At 38.6% G+C, this 24376-nt stretch overlaps 2 protein-coding genes across 2 annotated transcripts; one reads left to right on the top strand and one right to left on the bottom strand.

Moving 5' to 3' along the window:
- The first annotated feature begins 1699 nt into the window (after positions 1-1699).
- Positions 1700-6806, top strand: LOC121514493 (cytochrome b5). The gene is made up of 5 exons (XM_041794624.1): positions 1700-2166; positions 3777-3905; positions 4816-4842; positions 4932-4963; positions 5344-6806. Exons 1-5 carry the CDS (start codon positions 1966-1968, stop codon positions 5435-5437), a joined length of 483 nt encoding a protein of 160 aa, XP_041650558.1. The 5' UTR covers positions 1700-1965; the 3' UTR covers positions 5438-6806.
- A 6635-nt stretch (positions 6807-13441) lies between these two features.
- On the bottom strand, positions 13442-22322 carry zgc:162592 (uncharacterized protein LOC561993 homolog). Its single transcript, XM_041785553.1, has 2 exons — positions 21351-22322; positions 13442-14897 (listed from the first exon to the last, which is right to left on the bottom strand). Exons 1-2 carry the CDS (start codon positions 22177-22179, stop codon positions 14602-14604), a joined length of 1125 nt encoding a protein of 374 aa, XP_041641487.1. The 5' UTR covers positions 22180-22322; the 3' UTR covers positions 13442-14601.
- Between the last annotated feature and the right edge of the window lie 2054 nt (positions 22323-24376).

Raw genomic sequence — 24376 nt, 5'->3', positions numbered from 1 at the left:
GTCTGGCAAATGCTGTGAGAAAAAGATCATGGTAAAAGAAAAGTATAATTGTGTGGCAGATGTTCTCCATGATAATCAATACTGCATTTAATTAGGTGAAAAAACGTCACTTTAAATGTTAGAAATAAGCTTTAAAAAGCTCAAATCAACCTACAACATTGTTATGTTCTTGTTGGTATACAAAGAGCAGCGTTAGTACCAACTTGCCCCTGTCAGTTTTTTCAGTGGTTTGGCCCAGACAGCCTATCCACATCATCAACATAATCACCTGACAAAAAAAAAGTTTTTAATTAAATATTGTCTTTTATTTACATATAGAAAGTATGTAGCTGCCTATAATGCTGGAATAATTTGCATCTATGCCCAATGTTCAGAAAATAAGAGGTAGGATTAGATAAGTTAATACTTCTTCCTACTCCTTTTCACTCATGTAAACTCAGACATTTACACATAAAGGTTTTTGTGTCTTATTTCTTCTCTTGCCCTATTTTCTTCAGTTGGTTTTATGTTGTCTTTTTTGTGTTTAAAGTAAATATGCCAATTAATCAATTATGTTCTCTGAGTCCTAAACATATTTACATTTTTAAAAGCTCACAGTGTGAAATTATTCCAACTGGAGGAGATATTGCACTATACAACCTTGACTATAATGTCCAAAATCTATCATAAATAAAGTTACATTATCCTGCTTTATGAACACACAGGCCAGGAATTTTTGGCTTATCAGTTCCTATCAAAATATTATTTTTCTTTGTGTTTTATGATAATCAATAGAGCCTATAAAGATCATAAACAGTGGTATTCTTTTTGATGGTATTGGGCTCTTTTTTGGCTACCTGAATGTGTCGCTGGGATATAAAGTCAGTCATTCACACTTTGGTTAAGTCTGTCACATGAGAAGTAGGGGTTTATGCAAAGCATGAGATTACTATAGAGATCAGGGAATTAAGGCGGCCTGTTGGGATTAAGCTGAGGGAAGGTTAAAGAGTTTGAATAATATGGTCAAAATTTGTTACATGAATATGGATTCTTAATCTTGTAAAAATGTGCGCTGTTTAGCAACAGTTTATGTTTGTACTAATGTTTTTCAAAATACACACCTGAATGGAGCTACAGCGGATGGACTACAATATTTACTGTAGTGGTAGCCAAAGTGCTGAGACACTGACAGGAGACAACCGGTTAACTGTGACCTATCAGTACAATACATCTGTGTAAAGACCCCCTATCATCACAAACACAGCCATATTTGCATAAAGTTATGGGTATGCTTTAAGGTGTTATGACTAAAGTATGGCAAGTTTGCTTTTAATGAGTGGGAATTTTATGTAACCTTTTGCTCCAGTTTAATTAAAAAGGTGGTCATTTAGTCCTACATTGACAGTAACGTTGTTGTCACTGGTCTAATACAATCAATTAAAAATTCGTTTTTTCATGACAGCACTAAATTTGAAAAGGGAAACTTAAAATATCCCCACTGCGAAATGCTCGTTAGAACCAATTAAAAACTCCAGTAATGTAATTGGAAATGCAAAGTATCGTATGCGCATTAGCAGCGCACTGGTAACAACAATTGTAGGTTTCCTCGTCTCATGATCATCAAGTGGTCGATTCTGATTGGGCCCCACTCTGGAAGTCATCGTTTCATTGGTCAGTTGTCATGTTTGTGCTGCACAGTAAAATAACATGTATGTGATTGGCCAGTTTCACATGTCTGCTGATGTGCCGGGTTGGGGTGTTTTTCGATTTCGTAACCAGCATTGTTTAGCGTTTGTATAATAATTTTGTTGTGACTGTTTTTAACGGTGACACGCGGTGCTTTTGAGGCCAACCAACCCCATTCAAGCCGAGGAGAAACACATTAAACGGAACAAGCTAGCGTTACATCAGCGTTACCAGGCTAACTGAGGCTAACGTTAGCTAACTACACAGCTCTGCTAGTAGGTTATTCGCGTTAGTGTCAGAATGGGAGAGGAAATCAATGATAACTTAACAAACACTAGCAGTGGACCTGCTAGTGCCACGGGCGTTGAGGACACATGCGAACTCACTGAAGATGGCGTTAAATATTACACATTAGAGGATATAAGAGTACATAATATGAGCAATGACACATGGCTCATCATCCACGACAAAGTCTATGACATCACAACTTTCCTTGAAGAGGTAAGAAATGCTCTCCGTCCACTGAAAGAAAGCACTTAGCTTTAATGCTAACGATATGCTGGTATGCTGATGCTGGTTTATGGCTGCAGATTGTGTTCGGCAACCCGATCATAGTACTTAATTTCGCATAACGCAAACGCTACATCCTGGAATTACAAAACAATTGCTAGCCTTTGCTATTGACTTGATATGTCTGTAGTGTGATTTTATTTTTTCTAGCATGAATGGCTGTTGGTGTGAAGCGGCAATCTTGAGTAACCCTGGGGTTAAACAAGGTGACAGCAATGTTACCTTAGCTTATTTCTCTAGCGTAAGCACAACTGAAACACCTAGCATGAATAAATACCTGCTAACGTTTGCTAACGTGGCTAACAGATGAGATGTGGGTTGTTTTCAAACATCCCTGTTGCATATTTAGACAAGCATGATAGTAACATAGATGTATCCTGTTAATCATATCAGCAGATTAGTTTTCAAAATAATATCTATGTTGGCTGATGTGACTGCAATATTTCCTGTTTGTAATGCTAGGTTTCCAGTGATCTTATCTAATTAAAGTGTGACATTTCACCTCGCTTATGCAGCTGCAAGATAAGGATGAGCAGCAGTGTAACTACGTGACGTGGCCATTAGACATAGCTGATGCTGGGTTTCTCAACGCGAATAATATAATAGACTTTTGATATTGCACTTTTAACTTGAACTCGTTGCAAGTGAAGCAATTTAAAACTTAGTCGTTTGTGGTGGCACATAGGCACAATAAGTAGATCTAAAACGTTGTCATGATTGTATACTAAGTATAACACCAGGTATGACTTAAAAACGAGACTAATGCTATAACACAGTTTTATTTAACATTAACATTTTTCAATGTCTTTCTCCTTCAGTATACTCCCCTTCTGCATTAACACACCACTGCATTCAGGTCTTCCACTGATCAAAACAGTGTAGTAGGTCTTTTAGGCCAGCTGTCTCAGAACCAATGTTGTGCTTTTTTTAACCTCTGACACAGACTCAAAATGTGTTCCTCTGAGCACAGAGTTGATCTTCTGAAAAAGGAAAAAGTCACACGGTGCTAGGTCAGGTGAAATGGGGGAGTGATCAAGCACTGTGATTTGTTTTTGGACATCCTCTTTGCCTTCACAGAACCTTTTGTGCCATCCAAATTCGCGTGCACGTGACATGCAGTGTTCCCCATACGCCTCGGTTAATAAACCAAAAGATTCAGCTGCTGTTTTGTTCACTTTCACCAAAATATTCAAGTTAATGTGTTGCTCAGCTTTCAAGCTAATCATTTTCTGACCCCCTTAGCAAAACATGTGCACTTTAATCAGTAGCAGGGAACTAAAGATGTCACTTATTGGAACTTACAATGGTTGTGCGTGAATACCCAACCTTTAATGTATAACATTCTCTATGACTGTGAACCACATGGTTTTATCCTCATAATCACAGTCTACTTATTTAATAGCCGTAACTCATAAGATGGAAACTCTCTTCAGTCAAATAACTGGACATTCCATGATTACAATATTTCCACAAGTACCTCTAATCCAACCATTGAAGGAAAAAAATGGCTCCCCACCTGTAAATCCATATTTTGCTTTCAGCATCCAGGAGGAGAGGAGGTTTTGTTGGAGCAGGCGGGTGCAGATGCCACAGAGAGCTTTGAGGATGTGGGTCATTCTACAGATGCAAGGGAGATGCTTGAACAGTACTACATTGGGGAGCTTCACATGGTAAGAAACTATTAGCTTTGAAATACCTAATTTTCTGCCTACCTTTACAAGTTAGTCAGTATTTATAAGTATGTATATCTTTTGACACATCATTCAGCTGTCCGGTTCATACCATCAAAATGTCTGCTGTATTCATGCAACTACTAGTAGTTTTACACTGCAACTCTCCAAGGAAACACAAAGACTGCATCTTAAATACCAGCTTTGGTTCAGATGTAGAGTTTGCCTGCTTACTTTATTGTACAAAATTTTAACCACAAAGGGATGCCATTTTTTTTTACACAAACAAGGATGATTGATAAGGATGATGCATCAAAAGCCATTTAAAGTTGATCTCTAACTTGGCAGTTAAAATCATAGGAGTAAAACAATTAGATGAACCTGTTTTTGATGGGGACATGACATTTGTTTAAAGGAAGAAATACTGAGCCCATCCTTTAACTGAGTGGAAACAAAAGGGGTGCCTATTTTACAGCAACAGAAGATAGTGACAGAGTCAGATAAGACAACAAGAGGGCCACACATTCAAACAATATTAGGCAGGGTTAGTTTTAGATTGTACATTTTTGAGGCAAAAAATACACTTGGAACATTGTCATTCATTTGATGGATTCATTTTATGGTAAAGAAACTGTTTTTTGTGATTATCAGTGTCATTGTTTCTTTGCCAGTCATTTTTTTTTTGTGAAATTTAAATGTAAATCCCTTTTGTTTAAGTGTTCATAATGTTAGTGGTTGAAATTTATCAGTGGGATTATTCAATTGTGTGTGCATACATCCAAGTCTAGAACTGCGTGTTAGAGAGCAGTCTGCTTCTTGACATAACTTTTATCCTGGCTTTTTTTAAGTGATCATGTGTATCGGTCATCTTGTGAGGAAATTAATACCTTTTTATTGACTTTCTTTGTAGAATGACAGACAGAAGAAGAAGGAAAAGGTAAAAAAAAAACATCTTTCATTTTTTTTTTTTTTTTTGTAGATACTGAATATCTCTAATTTGTGTTCCTGTGTCTTTTTCTGATAAAGGAGGCGCATGACACAAATTCAGGAGAGTCCAGGTGAGTCATCTTGATAAACTATATGCGTTAGTTTCATTGTTTACACATCAGCTTTTGTGTTTATATGCTTGTAAGTCAAGTTTCTTTTTGAAAGTATACATTGATCAGCATGGTTCAAAGTTTTTTCTTTAATATACTGACATCTTAGGAAATTACTGCACAGCACAAATAAGTTGCTGCGTGTGCTGTATATTCTCTACTTGTAATGAAAAAAATATGATTTTTATCTCCAACTATTTTTCCTTTAACGTATCAATGTAAACAATTTTAACTTTAATATTCTAAAAATGTGCAAAATAAACACAGATCTTTAAGCTTTATCTTAATATTGTTCCAAACTTGTGCATTTTATTTGAATATATATTTTCAATTTCCCCCAGCACCTCCTGGGCCACATGGTTGATACCAGCTATTATTGCAACTGTTGCTGGCATTATGTATCGCTACTACACACTGGAACACAAGTCCTCCTGAGTGCTGGCATCCAGCTTTCCTCTCATTCTTTTCATCTGGAGGCCTTGAAATGTTTGACCAAAATCTCCTGACACTGAAGGCACACAGTTAGGAGTGAGTGCGTCCTCTGTAATGAGAAAAGGAGGAGAGCAGTTTGATAAAGTGCTTTTGTTCTTGTCCGTCTACATAAAGTGCACCAAATAGACAGCCAGTCATAGACTTTATTAAATTGTCTGCCTTCATTTTCTTTGAGTATCATTGTCACTATGCTTGTTGTCATGTTGTTTCTTTAACTTAAACTTTCATATGCATTTGACCCAGTTTTGTCTCTGTTTGTTCTTTGCCCTTATGCTTCCCAAGATAGTTTTTATTAATATCCCAGTATGCAAACATGAGTATCAGACAGATTGCAACTATGGAAATATCCAAGGAGATGTCTTTATGCAAAGTGGTTGTGGAATCAAGGATCAAGTCTGCAGTGATGAGTATTTTTATGCTGATTTAGATATAGTTTGATAAATCCAGAAATGTTACTGCTGCCCAACTCTGAATAGGAAGGACTTTATTCCCTGCACTCCATACCACAGTTCCTGTGTTAAGCAATGCCTGATAGCATTTATCTCTCAGTTGTTTGTGCTTTTTTCCAGTCATGTAATTGCAGTGTCATGTCTATTAAGTCTATTTCTTTTTGAAAATGGTGGTTGTATCACTGATTATTTAAGTATTTCCCATTTTCTAGTTATGTCATCAGTAAAGTATCAAAATGCTTACAAACCCAATCCACAGATGAATATAAATTTACTGTTATAATATGTAATAATATTTTACTATCCAGATATAACAGATGAAACTGAATAACTATGGGAGTACCTTGAAAGAAGTTAATTATTATTATTATTATTTTTTTTGTAATTACATTGTTCTAGACTATGCCATTTGTTATTTATCAGATGATTTTTCAAAATTTTGTTTAATTGTAATGCATCTTAAGCTTATGTTTTGGGTGGATGGTACTGCCAACTTTCAGTGGAGTGTTTGAATTAGATATTGAATGAGGTCATCCTGGTTTTATCAGAGCCTTACTTTGTCAACATATTTAAACAGAATTGTAATAACTTTTTAAACAAATTTTGAGACGTTTCATATTTTCCAAAAAAATCTATCAAAGGACAAAGTTTGAGAATTCATCATTAGTTTATCACCTGTAAGTTCACAAAAGTTTTACATTTTTGAATATAACTTGCTGCTATTTTTACATGTAACCACATTATTTCCTTCCAGATGTCATCACTGAATTGGTTGACCTGAGATAAATATTTATCAACTCTGCATTTCATCTGGGATTTTCTGTCATTTAAAGTCTGAATAAAATATATCTTTCAAAAATTCATTTGCAAGTTATCTGTTTATTTTCAAAAACAAGTGATAACTGAATTGTGAGTATTTTGTGTATACATGCATTTGTAAATGTATGATCATTTTTAATATGCTACCTGTTATATATTCCAACCTATATTCAACTGAATAAAGTACAAAAACAAGATATTTGAAGTTTAACAGGTGAACTTTATCCTATCTTTTTAAATGTATGTAAATGTTTTTATCTGTCTTTGATGCCTGCAACACATTTTTTAAAAAAGTTTGGACTGGAGCATGTCTACCACTGTGTTAGATAATCTTTTCTTCTAGCAACACTTTAGTATCTGGTGGCAGAGGATACTAATTGCATTGAAAGTGAAGTTCTTCACCATTCCTGCTTTACATACAGTATATCTGTGCAAGGTTTCCGAAGTCCTTTCTTATGCTTCATAATGAACTGTGAAATTGCAATGGTACAAGATCTTGAGTGTGTGCAGGCATGTCTTATACCCAGTCTTTTATGAATATAGGGTGAAAAGAATATAGCCTACAGGTACATCTCAAAAAATTAAAATATGAAAAGTTCAATATTTTTATCACTCATTTCAGAAAGTGAAACCCATATATTATGTAGACTCATTAAACACAGTAAAATATTTCAAGCCTTTATTTCTTGAAATATTGATAATGGTATACAGATAATGAAAACCCAAAGTTCAGTGTCTCAGAAAGTTAGAATTACATAAGATCAATTTAAAAAAAAGGATATTTTAAACAGAAGTGTTAGGCTTCTGAAAAGTATGTTCATTTCTATGCACTTAATACTCAGTTGGGCCTCCTCTTGCATGAATTACTGCATCAAAGCAGCATGGCATGGAGGCAATCAGCCTGTGGCACTGCTCAGGTGTAATGGAAGCCCAGGTTGCTTTGATAGCAGCCTTCAGGTCATCTGCATTGTTGGGTCTGGTGTCTCTCATCTTCCTCTTGACAATACCCCAAAGATTCTCTATGGGGTTCAGGTCAGGCCAGTTTGCTGGTCAATCAAGCACAGTAACACCATGGTCATTGAACTAGCTTTTGATACCTTTGGCAGTGTGGGCAGGTGCCAAGTCCTGCTGGAAAATGAAATCAGCATCTCCATAAAGCTTGTCAGCAGAAGGAAGCATGAAGTGCTCTAAAATGTCCTGGTAGATGGCTGCTGGACTTCAGAAAACACAGTGGACCAACGCCAGCAGATGCCATGGCAGCCCAAATCATCACTGACTGTGGAAACTTCACTCTGGACTTCAAGCAATGTGGATTCTGTGCCTCTCCACTCTTCCTCCAGACTCTGGGACCTTGATTTCTAAATGACATGCAAAATTTACTTTGATTTGAAAAGAGGACTTTGGACGACTGAGCAACAGTCCAGTTTTTTTCGTTTTTTTCTCCACAGCCCAGGTAAGACGCTTCTGACGTTGTCTCTCATTCAGGAGGGGCTTGACACGAGGAATGCGACGGTTGTAGCCCATGTCTAGGATTGGTCTGTACGTAGTGGCTCTTGATGCGCTGACGCCAGCCTCAGTCCACTCCTTGTGAAGCTCCCCCAAATTCTTGAATGGATTTTGCTTGACAATCCTCTCATGGCTGCAGTTATCCCTTATGCTGGTGCACCTTTTCCTACCACACTTTTTCCTTCCACTCAACTTTCTATGAATATGATTGGATACAGCACTCTGTGAACAACCAGCTTCTTTAGCAATGACCTTTTGTGGCTTACCCTCCTTGTGGAGGGTGTCAGTGACTGTCTTCTGGACATCTGTCAAGTCTGCAGTCTTCCCCATGATTGTGTAGCCTACTCACCCAGACTGAGAGACAATTTAGAGGCTCAGGAAACCTTTGCAGGGATTTTGAGTTAATTAGCTGATTAGGGTGTGACACCATGATTTTCCAATATTGAACTTTTTCACAATATTCTAATTTTCTTTGACACTGAATTTTGGGTTTTCATTATCTGTAAGCTATAATCATCAAAAAACAAATAAAGGCTTGAAATATTTCACTCTATGTGTAATGAGTCTATATAATATATGGGTGTCACTTTCTGAAACGAGTGACAAAAAATATTGAACTTTTTCATGATATTTTAATTTTTTGAGATTTACTGACTTTTTCTGCTGTTCTTTTATTGACAGGAGGACACAGAGAGGATCAGTTCAACTTAAATGGTCATTGACCCAAAGTTTATTAATGGTTACATAAAAAGTTACAAATGTCACGAATATCACCCATCTGTGTGTCTCCACCCAAGCTCCCAGAGAAGAAAAGCCCCTGAGCACACAGAAGTGTCTCCCTTTAACCCTTTAGAGGATGATCCTACAGCCCTTCCTTGAAAGGAGAAGTCCTGTGAATTATGACACTTCCCAGTTCGCTGTGGCCTAGTCTCACTAACGTTCAAATCAAATCAAATCAAACTTTATTTATATAGCACCTTTCATACATAAAAGAAATGCAACACAAAGTGCCTTACATTAAAAGACATACACCCCCAATCCCCCACCCCCTCACACGCACTCGCACACGAACACACACACAAATACAGCATACTACACACATGCTTACCCCAGGCACACACCCCACCACACCCCAGCCCACCCCACCCCACCCCAAAGATAAAATAAAATATGGCTGTGACCTGAGGGACCAGATGAGGAAACACCATTCATTCTTTGGGAGCAATCCACACCAGGAGACGTCCAAGCCCATGACTACAGAGGGCGCCACCACAGAGACCATCCCAACCCAGACAGACAGGAGCCCACACCACAGCCATAAGGCCCTGGAGCAGGGCCCCCAACCATCCAGGCCTGGACAACCCCCAGGACGGCACCCCCGCAGGCAGGCAAGACACAGCTCCTGGTGTGGAGGGGCCCCATGAGGAAAACACTGGAGCTAAAAAACTAAAAGACAACAGAGTAAAATACGATCAATACTAAAAGGAATAAAAAAACAATATAACAACATAAATGAGTATTAATAAATTAAAAACAATAAAACAATACAAGCAACATAAATATGTATTAAAGAGTAAAAAGAAATTATTTAACAAGCAACTAAAAGACAATAAAACAATAGAAGCAGCATAAGAGAGTGGAAAGAGAATCAGTTAAAAGCCAGATTAAAAAGGTGGGTCTTGAGCCTGCCCTTAAAAACATCAACAGTCTCAGCAGCCCTGAGGCTCTCTGGGAGGCTGTTCCACAGACGTAGGCCATAATAACAGAATGAAGCTTCACCGTGAGTTTTTGTTCTAACGTTGGGAACAGTTAAAAGACCAGTACTGGAGGACCTCAGGGTGCGCGAGGGCCAATAGGGTAAAAGCAGGTCAGACAGATAAGAGGGCCCAAGGCCGTTAAGACACTTGAAAACTAATAAAAGAACCTTGAAATCAATCCTGAAGCGCACAGGGAGCCAACGTTAACCTTAGCTGTTCTCAATGTACACAAAAAAGTGCCACTCACTAATAACTCTAACCTTAGCAGAGGAAAATATTGACTATATATGGAAAATACAATGTGTTGTGTTGTAAGCGTGCAACCCTTCTGTGTTAAATGTCTTATCTCTCCATTATACATCAGTTCACCATGCTGACCTAAACCTTCACATCTTAGGCATAACACTATCTCTTACAGTGCATTTGTGTTTTAGCCTTAGCAATATTTTACAGTACCTGTACATAAAACATACACATTTGGTTTTCTTAGGTAACTGTCCCATAGTGGGATTCCAGTCCAAAGAGAATATCACTTGAGTCCTGCATATGCCTGCTCCACTCATACTTCTCCCGAGGAGAGGAGCATTCAGCAGTGATTGAAATTAAAGCCTATCCATCCGCAACCCCATAAGAGCTCTCACAGAGCAGAGTGTCCATGAGTGGCACAGCACAGAAAGCAAAAATCAGTACCCATTGTTTCATTCTTAATCAGATGGAACATATCCAGAGCTGCATGACCTCCAATTACACACAGAGATGGATGGAATAAAAAAGTATAAAGGATTTAAGTTAACCACAAATTAACTGTAATTGCTTGCATTGGTTTTCTCAAAAACACATCTTTCACACAATGTACCATCATTTTAAAACCAACATTAAACTGAGAAATTATATAATGCAAAATCTACACAATAAGGTAAAACACAAGAAATTCATTCCATTAAAAAAACAACCAAGAAGTCATGAATAGATTACTGTTTAGAGCATCTCCCCTTCTATGACATGCAATACTTGTTATAAACAGAAGATGGCAGTACGACCTCAAGATTTTTAGAGGTCAGTCATTTCAGAGGTTTAATTTGACTTGAGCACCCACTTAAATTCATCATAGCATTCCAGGTTTTCATGGTCAAGAAACAGCACACTAAACACAATTCTGTCACATATGATGGGAGCAACAGTATGCAACTGACAGACAACGTGTCATTGTAAGTGTGATGATGTGATACTGATGAAGTGTGTAATAAAATACTTTAGAGATATCAATTGAAGAAGAAATAATTAGGATTGTTTCCCTGACTGACTGTTTTTGCACCCTTGCATTTGCCTGAAATACTAGTTTATAGCTGATGTACATGAACAATAACCTTTCAAAGCAGATGGATTCGCCTGTTTCTGTGTTTTTCACTGGCAAATCCATCTTGCAAAGCTCCCATCTGAACCATTTGGGCCCGGTTAGAAAGTGACAGAACCAATCAGCAACGACGGGCAGTACTTTCAGGCAAGGGCGGTGTTGTGATGTAAGCAAGCAGCAACAAGAAGCCGGTGCAATTATGGCAGAAGAGCTTAGGGTGGATGCTGCTAAAGCGCCAGTTTTATCAGAACTTGACATTTCTTCATTAAAAGAATAACAAAGAACAGCAGTGAGTTGTTTTCTTTTCAAAACGACAAAAGTCGTGTGCTGACATGTCTAAAGTTGCAATGGTTCACGTTATTCCTGGGTAGCTGCGCACGCGCAGCTTAGTCGCGGCTACGTCATGTATTTTTTTTTTGCTCTGATTGGCCCGTAAAGATGTGACAGACAGAATGTTCGTCCAATCACACTCCAAGTTGTTTTTCAAAGGCACTGCCCTTTCCCAAATGCTTAGTATTGAAGGTTTCCCAGATGGATGTGTGAAACACATCCATCTGGCGTGTCAGGTTACATAAACAATGAGTACACACTAATTTGAATTAGAAGCCTTTTTATTCATGCTTTTTTATTTTCTGATTCCACTTCTAGATATATTCCCACTTTTTGAGCCAAGAATCTTTACATTCACTGAACATGACCACATCAGCAATGTTCATGTGTCAGCTTTGGGATCCCAGAGACTGATGATCTCTCTGTCGATGCAGCGTTTTTGAATGAATGTGGGAGTACATGTAGCTCCCACATGGGCTCCTTCCCCATGACTGAATTGCCTGTCATTTCTACCAGCAGCGATCCTCAAGGAGAGCTGAGGCTGCTAATGCACATCACTTCAGCGTCCTAGGAGAGCTGAGAGGCAGAAATCTCAGACAGCTGGAAAAACACTTACAGACACTGCAGGAATACACATGATCTCTGCAGAGTGCTTTGATTTTGTTGAAAAGGTCTACTCTTCAGGAAAAACCTAATAAGTACCATTTCTGGTATGTGGGGCAATGTTAAAAAATGGATTAAGTGGGTTTTATTAAACAGACAGGGCACAATGAGGGCAGAGGAACACCCCACATGCAGAGATCCAGTGTCAGATTTTCTGTCTGCAGAGGGATTCCCAGTGGTTTTTGCAGATTTGACAAGTGTCTAAAAGGTTTGCTAAAAACACTAACCCTCCAACAGTAAAACATTTCCAAATTTCCCTTTTCCCGCAAGGATTTGAATCTCTGAAAATAAGTGATTCACTCAAGAAAGTTTCTTTGTATTCAGTCCAAATCATGCTAGTGAGCCAAATAAAGTAAATTACAAATCTTAATCACATCAGATCATAAGTAATGAATAACTGTGTTGCTTTTTTCCAAACCTCAGAACTATTTTGCTCCAAAAACAGATAATTTGTATTCCCTCACATGCATAAATAAAAAGTTCTGTTGTTCAGCCTGTTGCAGAAATACAGATGATTAAATCTGAATCCATCTGTTATTCACAATCCATTGAATCAGATTGTCATTTGGGATTGTAAGCAATAAACTTATTTCATTCTTCTAAAAAGCTGCATAGATTCTTTAAACCATTGACTCCCTACCCTGCAGTAATTGGAATTGTCTCATATGCTCCTGAAACCACATTAGTGAAGGGCTCATGCAGTTTTTTTCCAAGTCAGCAGGTGACTGTGGAGTAAGGAATGCATCAAATTGGGTTTTTAAGGTCTGCATGACCCCTACCCATTTCATCCAATGTCTTTAAATTGTTTCCCAAGAGTGCTTCAGAGATTTATCTTACTCATTCTATAACTAAACAAATCCTTCATCAGGCATGGGGATGTAAAATGTTATTTTTTAAATACTTCTTGTATGGGGAAGGGGAAAAAGTGGCTTAGAACCTCTGTTTTAAACCAAGCTTCAGTATTGAAGTAAGAATGTTTACAAACCTCTACATTGAAACTTTACTTAATGCCAATGTGATAATGTGATATTTCTAATGATACAGTTGTTGATACCCAACTCACACACAATGAAAGGCATAATACTTTATTTAATAGAAAACCCATAAACCAATAATTATCAAACACTTTTTCATCTTTTTTAAAATTCAAAATTTAGAAACATAGCAAAGTATTTACATTTTTAAGATGGACATCTTGCTTTTTTGGTGTGGGCGTGGGGGGCAGGAGTATGTCATGGTGTCACCAAGCAGCAACTCAAGCGCAAGAATAAGTTGCATAAGACATTTCATGTTCCTTCACTGTAACTGTTAAACTCAGATAGAGATGTGACAGGGTCTTAAAAAGCTGAATCCATGCTGTAGTAGAGGATACTGAGAGAAAGATTATGGGCTTAATATCTCAAAATAAACAACCACAGTCACAGAAGTTACCCAAGTTATCTCTTGCCTGCATAAATACGATGACCTTTCTACAGTCTAGCTGCCTAATTACTTTCTCCATGCATGCACTGAAATGCTGTGACTGAAAGGTTAACTTCTCCTAGCTGTTATATGCCAAGGTCTTTGACGCAGAGTTTAAAATGAAGGCAAGATTGATGTCTTCAATCCTTCAAAGTGTTTGTAATCAGATTGCATTGTGTGCTTGCAAATGTCTCATGAATGGAAGTAAAAATATCAGTTTCTTGTGATGAAACAATCGGCTAACCTTGACGTTTTACAGGAAATGTGTTCACTACAGCGGGAAGTTCAAATGTGAAAAATTGGACACTTTTAAAAGACTGTATGAAGCTGAATAACAGCAAAACATTCTGGGGCACAGACAAGGTTGATGGCTGACTATAAAACAACTAAAAAGGTGGTTTAAGAAGGCATACATGGAAAAAAAATCAAGTTCTGGAAAAGTTACGTGTTTATGTAAAAAAAAGAAATAGAATAAGTTAGAAATGTTGCAGTCAACTGAACACTTAGACTGAAAATGTATAAAATAAACTAAAAATGAGAAAATATATAATACTCAAGATAACTTAAATAATAATAATAAAGACTGTACAGTGGTTGTTTCAAATCTTGCCATCATTACCTGTTTCTGTTTCAACCCATTTGGCCATTACTCCATCTCTACTCCTGATAGCTTCTATCTTACTCCAGTCAAGCAGTTCGCAGGACAACACAAAACCCCAAAGACATCACTGACCTTTTCCTTTCCCATGCCTGAAACTGATCTTCCTCCTAAGCCAGGCTCAACAGTGTGCAGGTGGAGGATACACTGGAAGACCGCTCATGAACACTATTGTTGTTGTGGTTAACCCCTGACACAAAATGTGCCTTTGAGGATACATAACACCCAAAGGAGTCAGCCAGTTTGGGGCAGAGGGACAGAGCAAACCTCTGCAGGACAAGTCTGAATTTCCTGCGGAAGCTCCGGTTTATCCAGAAATAGAAGATGCAGTTGAGGAAACCATTGGATGTTGGCAGCCAGACCACGACAAATTCAATCCACTCTGGTACGCTGCTCCCTGATACTGCTGTGGGGCAGAAAACATTACAAAAGTTAACATCTGTTTCTTAATGGATAAAAAAGATCACCCTTTTGTTGGCTCATCTCAACAAAGGGTCACAAATAGTCAACTTACGGCAGATTTATAATCATTAAAAGCCTCTAAATTAATCTTTCATTGTTCACCCAATGCTTAAACCACAGATGAGCATAATAAAAAATGAAGTCACCCTTGAGACGTGAGCCTTTCCCCAGAGAGCAATGATAGCAAAGCTATCATCTTAACACTCACAGTGTGGATTAAAAGCACTGAATTAACTGATGGATTTGTTGGAGTGGCAGAAACCACTTTACAGTGAGGTTCAGTAGGGTTTGGACAGCAGCTCACTTTGAAGTTTCAGTTAAGACTGTCAGCTTCATTTTGTAGAGATTTTCAGCTGTATCAGATGAATTACAGCTCTCTTTAGAATAAGGTCTTCACTTCTAAAAATATTCAGCTGTGACACCATTTTCATTCTCCATTAGTCCAAGACAGCACACGCTTGGGGTAAATGAGACAGAGTCAAAAAAGGTTTGAGTCATAAAACTGGCCTCGAATCAGTTTATTCATGCCAAGAAGCACATAAATAACTGTGACAGCTATTTCTCTCAGCAACTCAAGGAGACATCTGTATTGAGAGGAAAGCTGTTAAGCATGCATGTGTAAAACCAAATTAATTTATCTTGAGAAATTAAACTTGCACTGATTTCTTCTGCTTATCAGTGAAATATCTCTAGATACTCACCGAACTGACTTTAAATACATTTGTAATTATGAAACTTGTCAGCCCAGACTGTTTAAAATTCAAAATGCATGAATGATATTACATTTCCTGTATGTGCCAACCCAGCCACCACACAGCCGTTTTAAATTCTGTAGTCATAAAATTAGCTTGAGCCACATTACAAGGTTTTGGTCTAACACTCTGAAATACTGGATTATTAAAGGTCACTTATTATACTAACCTGGCATGGATTTGTTTCACACATCCATCCGGTAGACCACTCATACACAACATTTGGGAAAGAGCAGTGCCTTTGAAAAAAAACTCTAAGGGTGATTGGATGAACGTTCTGTCACATCTTTACAGGCCGATCAGAGCAACAAAACACGCGACATAGCCATTTATTGAACTGCGCCCCTACCAAAGGAGTAACCTCCATAACTGCATAGTGTGAATCATGATGACTGTAGACATGTCAGTGCACAACTTTTGTCATTTTTGAAAAGAAAATAACTCAATGTTGTTCTTTGTTCTTCTTCTAACGAAGAAATGTCAAGTTCTAATAAAACTGGCACTTTAGCAGCATCCACGCTAGCCTCTTCTGCCATAACTACACCGGTCTCTTGCTGCTGCCTGCTTACGTCACGACTCAGCACCCAAAGTACTGTCCCTCATCGCTAATTGGTCCTGTCACTTCCTAACCAGGCCCAAACGGTTCAGATAGGAGCTTTGCAAGATAGATTTGCCAGTGAAAATCAAGAAAATGGGCATATCCATCTGTTTTGCAAGGTTGTTATTATACTCTTTCTCAACAAGTTTACTAGTTGACACTGGCCTCTTAGGTCCAAAAACATGTCTGTGAATTTCTTGATTGAAAACACTCAGATCTTGGATTCTGGCATGTCTAAACCTCTCTGTTTCAGATGCATAGGTATGGCTGGTAAAAGACCTTTTACATCTGGCATCACACAGTCTGTCCCACCTGACCCGGCCACCATCTGGATGTAAAATGCACATTTTATTTCCTGGATGCCAGCGCTAAATGGCAGCAAAAAAACATAAAATAGCATTTCTGATAGTAATGTCTCATTTACAGTAGAGGCAATGAATCGGCCAACACTAACAAACACCAGTATAGGGTTTAAAATGTAACTGTGCTTATCAGTGACTTTCAACCGAATGAGACATTTGAAACATAAAGAGTACTGCTGAGTACCTCTTTGTGTAGTCTGATGAGCATGTTTTAAAGGTCACATATTTTACCCCTTTAAGACAAGTTCATATTGGTCTCAGAGGTCCACAAAACATGCCCGTGAAACACTCCAGTATTGGGTTTTAGCATTTCTGAAAAAGCCCTCTGTTTCATCCCTGCCCAGAACGAGCTGTTTCTGTGTCTGTGGCTTTAAATGGTACTGAGCTGTCTGACTCTGCCCCTCTCAGAAAATGGATGTGGCTCTCCTGATCCTCCTTTCAGCTGTAAGATGAGAGGAGGATCGGGAAGGGGGGCGGTCTGATTCTTGGGGGAATTGTGGATGGGCCAGGGGCACATATTTTTGCTAGAAAAGCCTGAAAAGTGTATTTTGAATGTGTGACCTTTAACACAAGGACAGTTATGAAGGTATCAAGGTGTTTGTATCCTTTATAATCACTGCCTACCTATGGAAAAACATCTCTTTCAGTCTGCTCTGTGAGCACCCTTGTGATAAATTAATTCATTTGACATATTCACTGATATTTATGTTAGGTAGGCTAGTAATATTTTGTTACTTTCTGACTTTGTTGCGCCCAAATACACATAACAGTCTAACAAATGCAGAGCAGCCTAACACCATGTGCTGACTACGCACAACACAAGTTGGCATCAGTGTCAAAATCGCTTTCAGTGATCCTACTAACATTGTGCAACATCACTCACATCCTGGGGACATACAAATGACCAGGGATGTCCCGATCCCGATCACATGTATCGGATCAGGGCCTATACTAAGCATTTTTAATTGATCGGCGATCTGCAATTTGATCCGATCAGCCCAGCCGATCATTTATGTCAGTTGCCGTAAATGGAGCACAATTTACAACAGGCCATAAAGGCACCAGTAAAAACAAAGCAGCAGTAGCATTTCATATGTTAAAAATGTCAGTGGTGTGGAAATACTTCAAACTTAAAAGCAGAAACAGTCCAACGGCCACTTGCAGCATCTCTAACACGACCATTTCACGAGGTGGTAGCAGCAGAGCTGTGTTTAATTCTACAAATTTGACCTGACATCTCCGATCAAAACATGCAGCGGAATACGGGGACTTTACAAGAGCAACAGGCAGCTTCACCGAAGCAACAGCCTCTGGACTTTAAGAGAACAGACAAGTACCCTCGAGAGATGGATAAGGCAAAAAAAGATAACAGAAAAGGTGGTCGAATTCATCGCATTGGACAACCAGCCGGTCTCCGTGGTGGAGAATTTGGACCCATGCTATGCCCAGCCGTCTCCACGTTACATTACTGACACTGCTTTACCAGAGTTCTACAACAAAGTATGTGATAGTATACTAGAGAAAGGCAACTTTACCGCCGTTAGCTTCACTACCAGCATTTGGAGCTCAGATGTTTGCCCCATGTCACTGCTGGGTTTCTGAGAAATAAAAGTGAGGGGGGAAAGTGATGTAGCAGCTCTATTCGCACTTTAGAAATTGCAATGAAATAACAAGAGTGCCTTGTATTTGGGTTTTATCCCAGTGTTAATGTTTTGGTTTACATCTCAGATTAAGCTGCTACATTTTAATAAGGATTGTTGTTTTGAATCTGTATGATTCATATGTTTTTGACCCTATTCAAGTGAAACTGTTTACAACACTTTAAAGTGGAGTTAGGATGTTTTTAATTAATTTTTTGAGTTCAGTTTTTGTTGTGACTAATAGAGTCAAGTTCACTTCTTAGTGGAATTACAATATTTAAAATTAATTTACTGAACTCATGTTATTGTGACTATTGACTCTGTTACACCACCTCTAAGTGAAACTGAGGTTGAGTTCACTTTTTTGACTGCTCAGGTCATTTAGCTGACCACTTTTAGTGGATTTTGATTGCCAGATTGAATACTAAACACTGCACTAAGTGAATATTTAAATTTATTTTTAGACAGATAATTAAAGCAAAACAGAGCTATTACACCATTTTGAGCAGAAATGTGACTTTATGTTTTTACAACAATATTGGCTGTACTGAGTTAAATGGAATAAGTTTGAGATATCTAGTAGTAACAATTGAAACTGTAATCTAGGTAATTATATCGGATTGGGACTCTGTATTGGCAGATATTCAATATCAAAAAACCAGTGACGCAGCATGGTGTGGCTTCCCTTGTTGCTCCGTTACCATTTTTTTTCTCTGTTGCTCGTGTTGAGATGGGCCAGGAACAAGACAAGAGGTGGGTGAACTGGCACCAGGAGTGTCTGTCAGGAATATTTCAAGCTTTGGTTACAAAGCTTGCTTTACAAAGTGGAGATAGCAGTGCATTAATAGAATGAAATGCTCTGACTTGTGTCAACTCAACGGCAAAACCAATCAGCTCACAGCTGTCAAAGGCTGTCATCAGAGAGCGCTGGGCTTCAGTGTGTCCACATTTAGAATTTAAGGAACCGCAAAATAACCATGCCTTAACTGGGGACTCCCAATATCTCTGGAGGTGGTTAAAGCATGGTTGCGCACACCGTGCATGATCAAGAATAGTGGAGTGCAGACTGAAATTTTAGGTTTTTTTTAAATATAACTTTGACTTCAGAATAAATGTCACATAATGATGTTTTAGTTTACGATTAACTAATTCTTTTACATGTATTTTTACAATAATGGGTAAAACATACAATTTAAATCATTTAAAACATTCTTTGTTTAATGGAAGGCATCCAGCAACCCCCTTCTCATCATCTCGTGACCCCTCCGGGGTCCCAGTCCCCACTTGGGATCCACTGTTCTACAGGAACACATACCATTGTTTCAGACTTAGATAGCTCGTGGTAAGTCTAACTAGGATATCTGTGACATTATGGCTACAAATCAAATATGCTATGGAGGAAATGCATGAAATTCTTACTTTGGGAACCTTGACGTTTAGTTGAATAGAATTTCCCTGCATGACACCAAAGGAAAACCTCTAAACTGCTTATCTGAGTAAACATTTTGCTGAAAAGCAAAGCCAGCAAGCGAAGGATAGACAGGACTCTTCTCATTTTGAGGGGGTTTGTAGACAGACCAGGCAGGGACACATTTTTTGTCAGAAAACTTTTGCATAATCTGTGACCTTTAAAGACACCTGACAGGGCAAAATGTAGGGCTGCATAATTATTGCAAATATCATAAGCACAATTATTCTGATTGATTAGAAATCATGATTACCATGCCTGCCACTTTGATTAAATGCATTTTTGATTTGCAAGGGGTAATAAATCTGCAAGTTATTTTGCACTGTTCAAGGTCAGATTCCTCAAAACCAGAAAGGCTCCATATGGCTTTGGTCCATTTACCTATATTGGTACCCAACAAGGGTGTTTCTGTCATCCTCTTTTGGTTTCCTCTGCTCTTCACTTAAATTAAAGTGAGAGCTGGTTTGGTGGGGAATCAGAACATATGCTGTGCTATAAAGGGAGGGTGTGTGATAGGGATGCATGGTATTGGATTTTTGCTAATATCCAATATGCTGATATCTGCAGATTAATTTTGGCCGATTCTGATATTTCAGTGTAGTTCAGACCTAGATCTTCTGTTCTTGAAACACACAGTTCAAGATTTTCAGATGAACAAATTAACAAATTTCAGTCCTGAAGCACATTTTAAAGTGTAGAGGATGATGATGAAGAAAGAAAAAGACTTCATCTGATATAGGTCAGCCTAAAACTCCACTAACTTATTTATTCTTAAGGCCAATACTTACAGCTGATATAGGCAGGTTTTCATAACAAAACTATTGGTTAAAAATAGAAGCAGAAATTTTCATGTCTGTTGATACAAATAAATCATCAATATTGGCAGATTTTTGCTTAAGAAGTGAATTACCAGTGATAATTACATTTTGAAGCTAATATCTGGCATACTGATACCATGCCGATAATAACGTGCATCCCTGGTGTACAATTATTTTGTTTTAATGATTGTGCTAAGCCAAGATTATAACTGAAAGTACAACTCAATTAACTGACTAGCACTAGCAAGAAGTGCAATTTTGGAGCAGTGTTTACGTATCTTGCAACATTTCTACAGTGAACAATCAAGGAGTTATGAAGACTTGAATCAGTCTATAAAATAAGGGTTTCTTTTGATAGATGTGGCTTTTAGCTTGTAAGTTCTATGTGATCACAGTTATCAACTTGCACTTCATGTCTAACATTACTGCCTTTGTTTTATATAAATATTGAGTAAATATTGTTGAAAATTTGGCTAATGTGCAATAAATAGGGTCAAACATTAAATTCTCATTGGGTATCGAATGTATCAAAATTTTACTAATGCATTAGGATTCTGTGTTTGGTGGAACAGAACTAGACATTAATCCTCTGTATATTCTCCAAATAGGGTACTGAATATGCAGGCTACTATAATATTTCCCAAAGTATCACGAAGACATAAACTTTTAGTTATTGAATCAAACAAGGGGTTCAACTTTGGCAGTCCCTTCTTTATCTTTCCCCCACAGCAGGCTTTATCCCACTGAATCATTGCTTACCATTGTAGATCATAGCAGCCATGCATGGTGTCCAACAGGTGTAGTAGGCTGCCATCACAGGTATGAGCACCCTGGATGCCACATTGTGCCTTCTGCTACGTGCACAGTCATATTTGCGCAGTTTCAGTCTCTGTCTCTTGGCAGCACACCACACTCTCAGATTGGCGTATGTCATGATGATGGAGCAGGGAAAAAATATCAGGCATGTCAGGCTCAGAGAGTATCCTGTGTTTGTGGAGTAGGACGGATTGCAGACCAATGACGAGGTAGAAAAATGAACCTCGATAATGCCATCTGGGATTGAAATTGGCGACAGTAAAAATGGAGGGAAGCACCAGGCGAAGGCAATCAGGAGCAGTGCCCTTTTTCTAGTCATCAGAGAGGAGTACTGGAGCGGGTAAAACACTGCTATATACCTCTCCAGGCTTATCGTGGCCAGTGTGTACATGCAGGTAGAGTACACGGTGGCGTTGCAAAAGGCCACGATGTGACAAAGAGCATCTGGGCCCTCAGTGTAGTCCTTCAGCAAACTCACCCACAGATTCAAGGGCATGACCAGCAGTCCAAACGCAGAGTCTGCAGCAGTGAGGGAGAGGAGAAGGTACCGAGAGTTTCTCGACCAGCCAGCCACGGAGGAACTAATAACCAGGAGGACCGCGATGTTTCCAACAGTAATCATCAGGCCCAGCACGACGATTATGCTTACCTTAACGGACCGGTGAGTGAGCTCGTGCTGTCTCTGGGGGTCATCAACTGACAGGTTGGAGTCATTGGAGAAGTTTGAATACATTTTTCCTTCACAGAAACATGACTGCAACCAAGACTGCATGTAGGGCAACACGGGTTCGGAGGACACCGAAAGCTAGCAAAAAGTAGCCCATAAGCGGAGATGTGGTGTTAAATGAGAGAGCTGGACTATGGCCTGTTAGCAAACAATGAGCAGCACACCTGCTGCAATTAGTGCTGCAAGCTAACAACCTCCTTCCTGTATGTAGTTCCTTCCCTGTTATCAAAAGAGTTACATTTAAGAATTTGAGACGTGTATAGTGTTCATGACATTGTAGGGCCTTAATAAAATTGTTAAAAAAATTTATCATTATGATAACAATGATAAGGTTATTCATATAGCGCATTTGAAACAGATATTTACAAAGTGCTTTAACGCACATGGAGAAGGCATGAACTCAGTAAATTAAAAAAAAAAAAAATGAAAGGAATGGAAATGACAAATGGTCATAAAAGGCATGGAAAAATAGAAAATGATAAAAATATATATTTATCGAGGAAAATTCAATATAAAGATGACATCATATAATTAGAGATATTGTTAGACATTATTATTAACCCTAAACAAGGATAACAAGTTTAAAAACAGATAAAAAGAGATAGAACAAGTACGTGAATGCAAACATAGGATGTTAAGACAATGTAGAGAAAATACACGTAAGAGCAGCAAAACAAATAAACAAAAATAGATAAATAGTTAAAGAAGACATCACAAAAAAGCAAGTCTGTAAAAGTGAGTTATCACCTTGGGCAGGTCGTTCCAAAGCTGGGGAGCTCTGAGATTTGAGTCTCAACTTTGGAATAACCAGGAAGCCCCCGTCTGAGGATCTAAGGCAGCATAAGGGGTCTCAGAAATATAAGCTGGGATAAGACCCATGAGAGTTTTAAAAATAGTAATTACCAGGCCTGTCAAGATTAATTGTAATAATCATGATTAATTAAGTTCCACAATTGGTGCACACATTCTATCTTATTCTCCATCTCATCGATCCTTTGGGTCATCCGTCACTCTTTCCTGGCCCACTCTTTCTTCTTCTCCCCTGGCTTTTGTGAAGGAGCTGCAGGGTGTCATGAACAGAGCATCTCTCAGTCTCTGCTGTTCTTAAAGTTTCTTCTCTGCTTTCTTTTGTGCAGCTTTCACCTCTGTGTTCTCTTTCTGCAGCTGAACGAGCTGGGCTATAAAGGGGGCGCTCTATTCTAGCTCCCCCTTGGACTGCACATCTATGGTATGCTGCGCTTGATCCTGGTGGGCTCTGACCCACTAATACATATTTGGATTTTTCTCTATTGGTAGAGTCTTCAAACTAAGGGCCTGATTAAGGAGATCCAGCTGGAGGTTCTGAAGGTGAAGGTTGATGTTCTCTGCCTCTTCAGTCTTACCGCACTGGTTCCTTTGGCTGGTGCTGGCCTCCTCACTTGGGCATTGTTTGGGCTTGAAGGCCTTCTTCAGCAAATCTGCCTGTTCCTTATGCAGCTTGAAACTCAGGTTTTTGATGCACATTTTTACATAGGAAATTTTTTTAAACTGCACTGGTTCAGCTTCTCCAATTTCTTCACAGGACTGGAGCTTCAGTGTCTGTCTTTCTAGATCCTCATGATCTGTCTGCTGCTGCAGAATCAGCTCATGGCTGTCCCCTTCTCCAGTCAGTGTTTCTTGATGGCACACATTTTGAGAGTCCGTGTTCAGCTTTTAAAGCTTTTTTTCTGTCTGTACTTCATATTCTAATACTATGACTCTGTCTTCAGCTCAAAAAAGGTCTAAGCAAGCCTTCTTAAACTGAGACCTCAGCTCTGCATTTTCCTTCTTCACAGCTGAGTTTACACAGTAATTGAGGTGATGTAAATGTTGAGATTCCTTAAGTTGTTCTTTGAGGAAAGCATTTTCTCTCCTCCGCTGTGAAACTTGGTCCTCCAGGACTGGCGGAAGCATGCAGCCTGCCTCTATTTTCCTTTTCTTGGGCTTTGTTGCTTTTCTCTTAAATTATAGAGGATGGAAAATGAATAAAGTCTTGAAGGAAACAGAAGGTTTCAACAACATTTGTAGTTTAGAGAACAACTTTATTAGTCCAATGTGTTCTTAGAGAAGTGCCTAATACACCCTCACTTCAATAACACTGAACTACCCCTTTAATTGTTTTACATATGGCAATATTTGTTACTAAACTTGCTTTGGATGTAATGGTTTCTTTTCAAATAGTGAAAAGTGAAGAAGCAATTTTGTGTCTTTGAGTTTTAGAACC

Source organism: Cheilinus undulatus, linkage group 1, assembly GCF_018320785.1.
Source record: "Cheilinus undulatus linkage group 1, ASM1832078v1, whole genome shotgun sequence".
NCBI lineage: Eukaryota > Metazoa > Chordata > Actinopteri > Labriformes > Labridae > Cheilinus > Cheilinus undulatus.
This window is presented reverse-complemented; position numbering and strand designations above follow the sequence as displayed.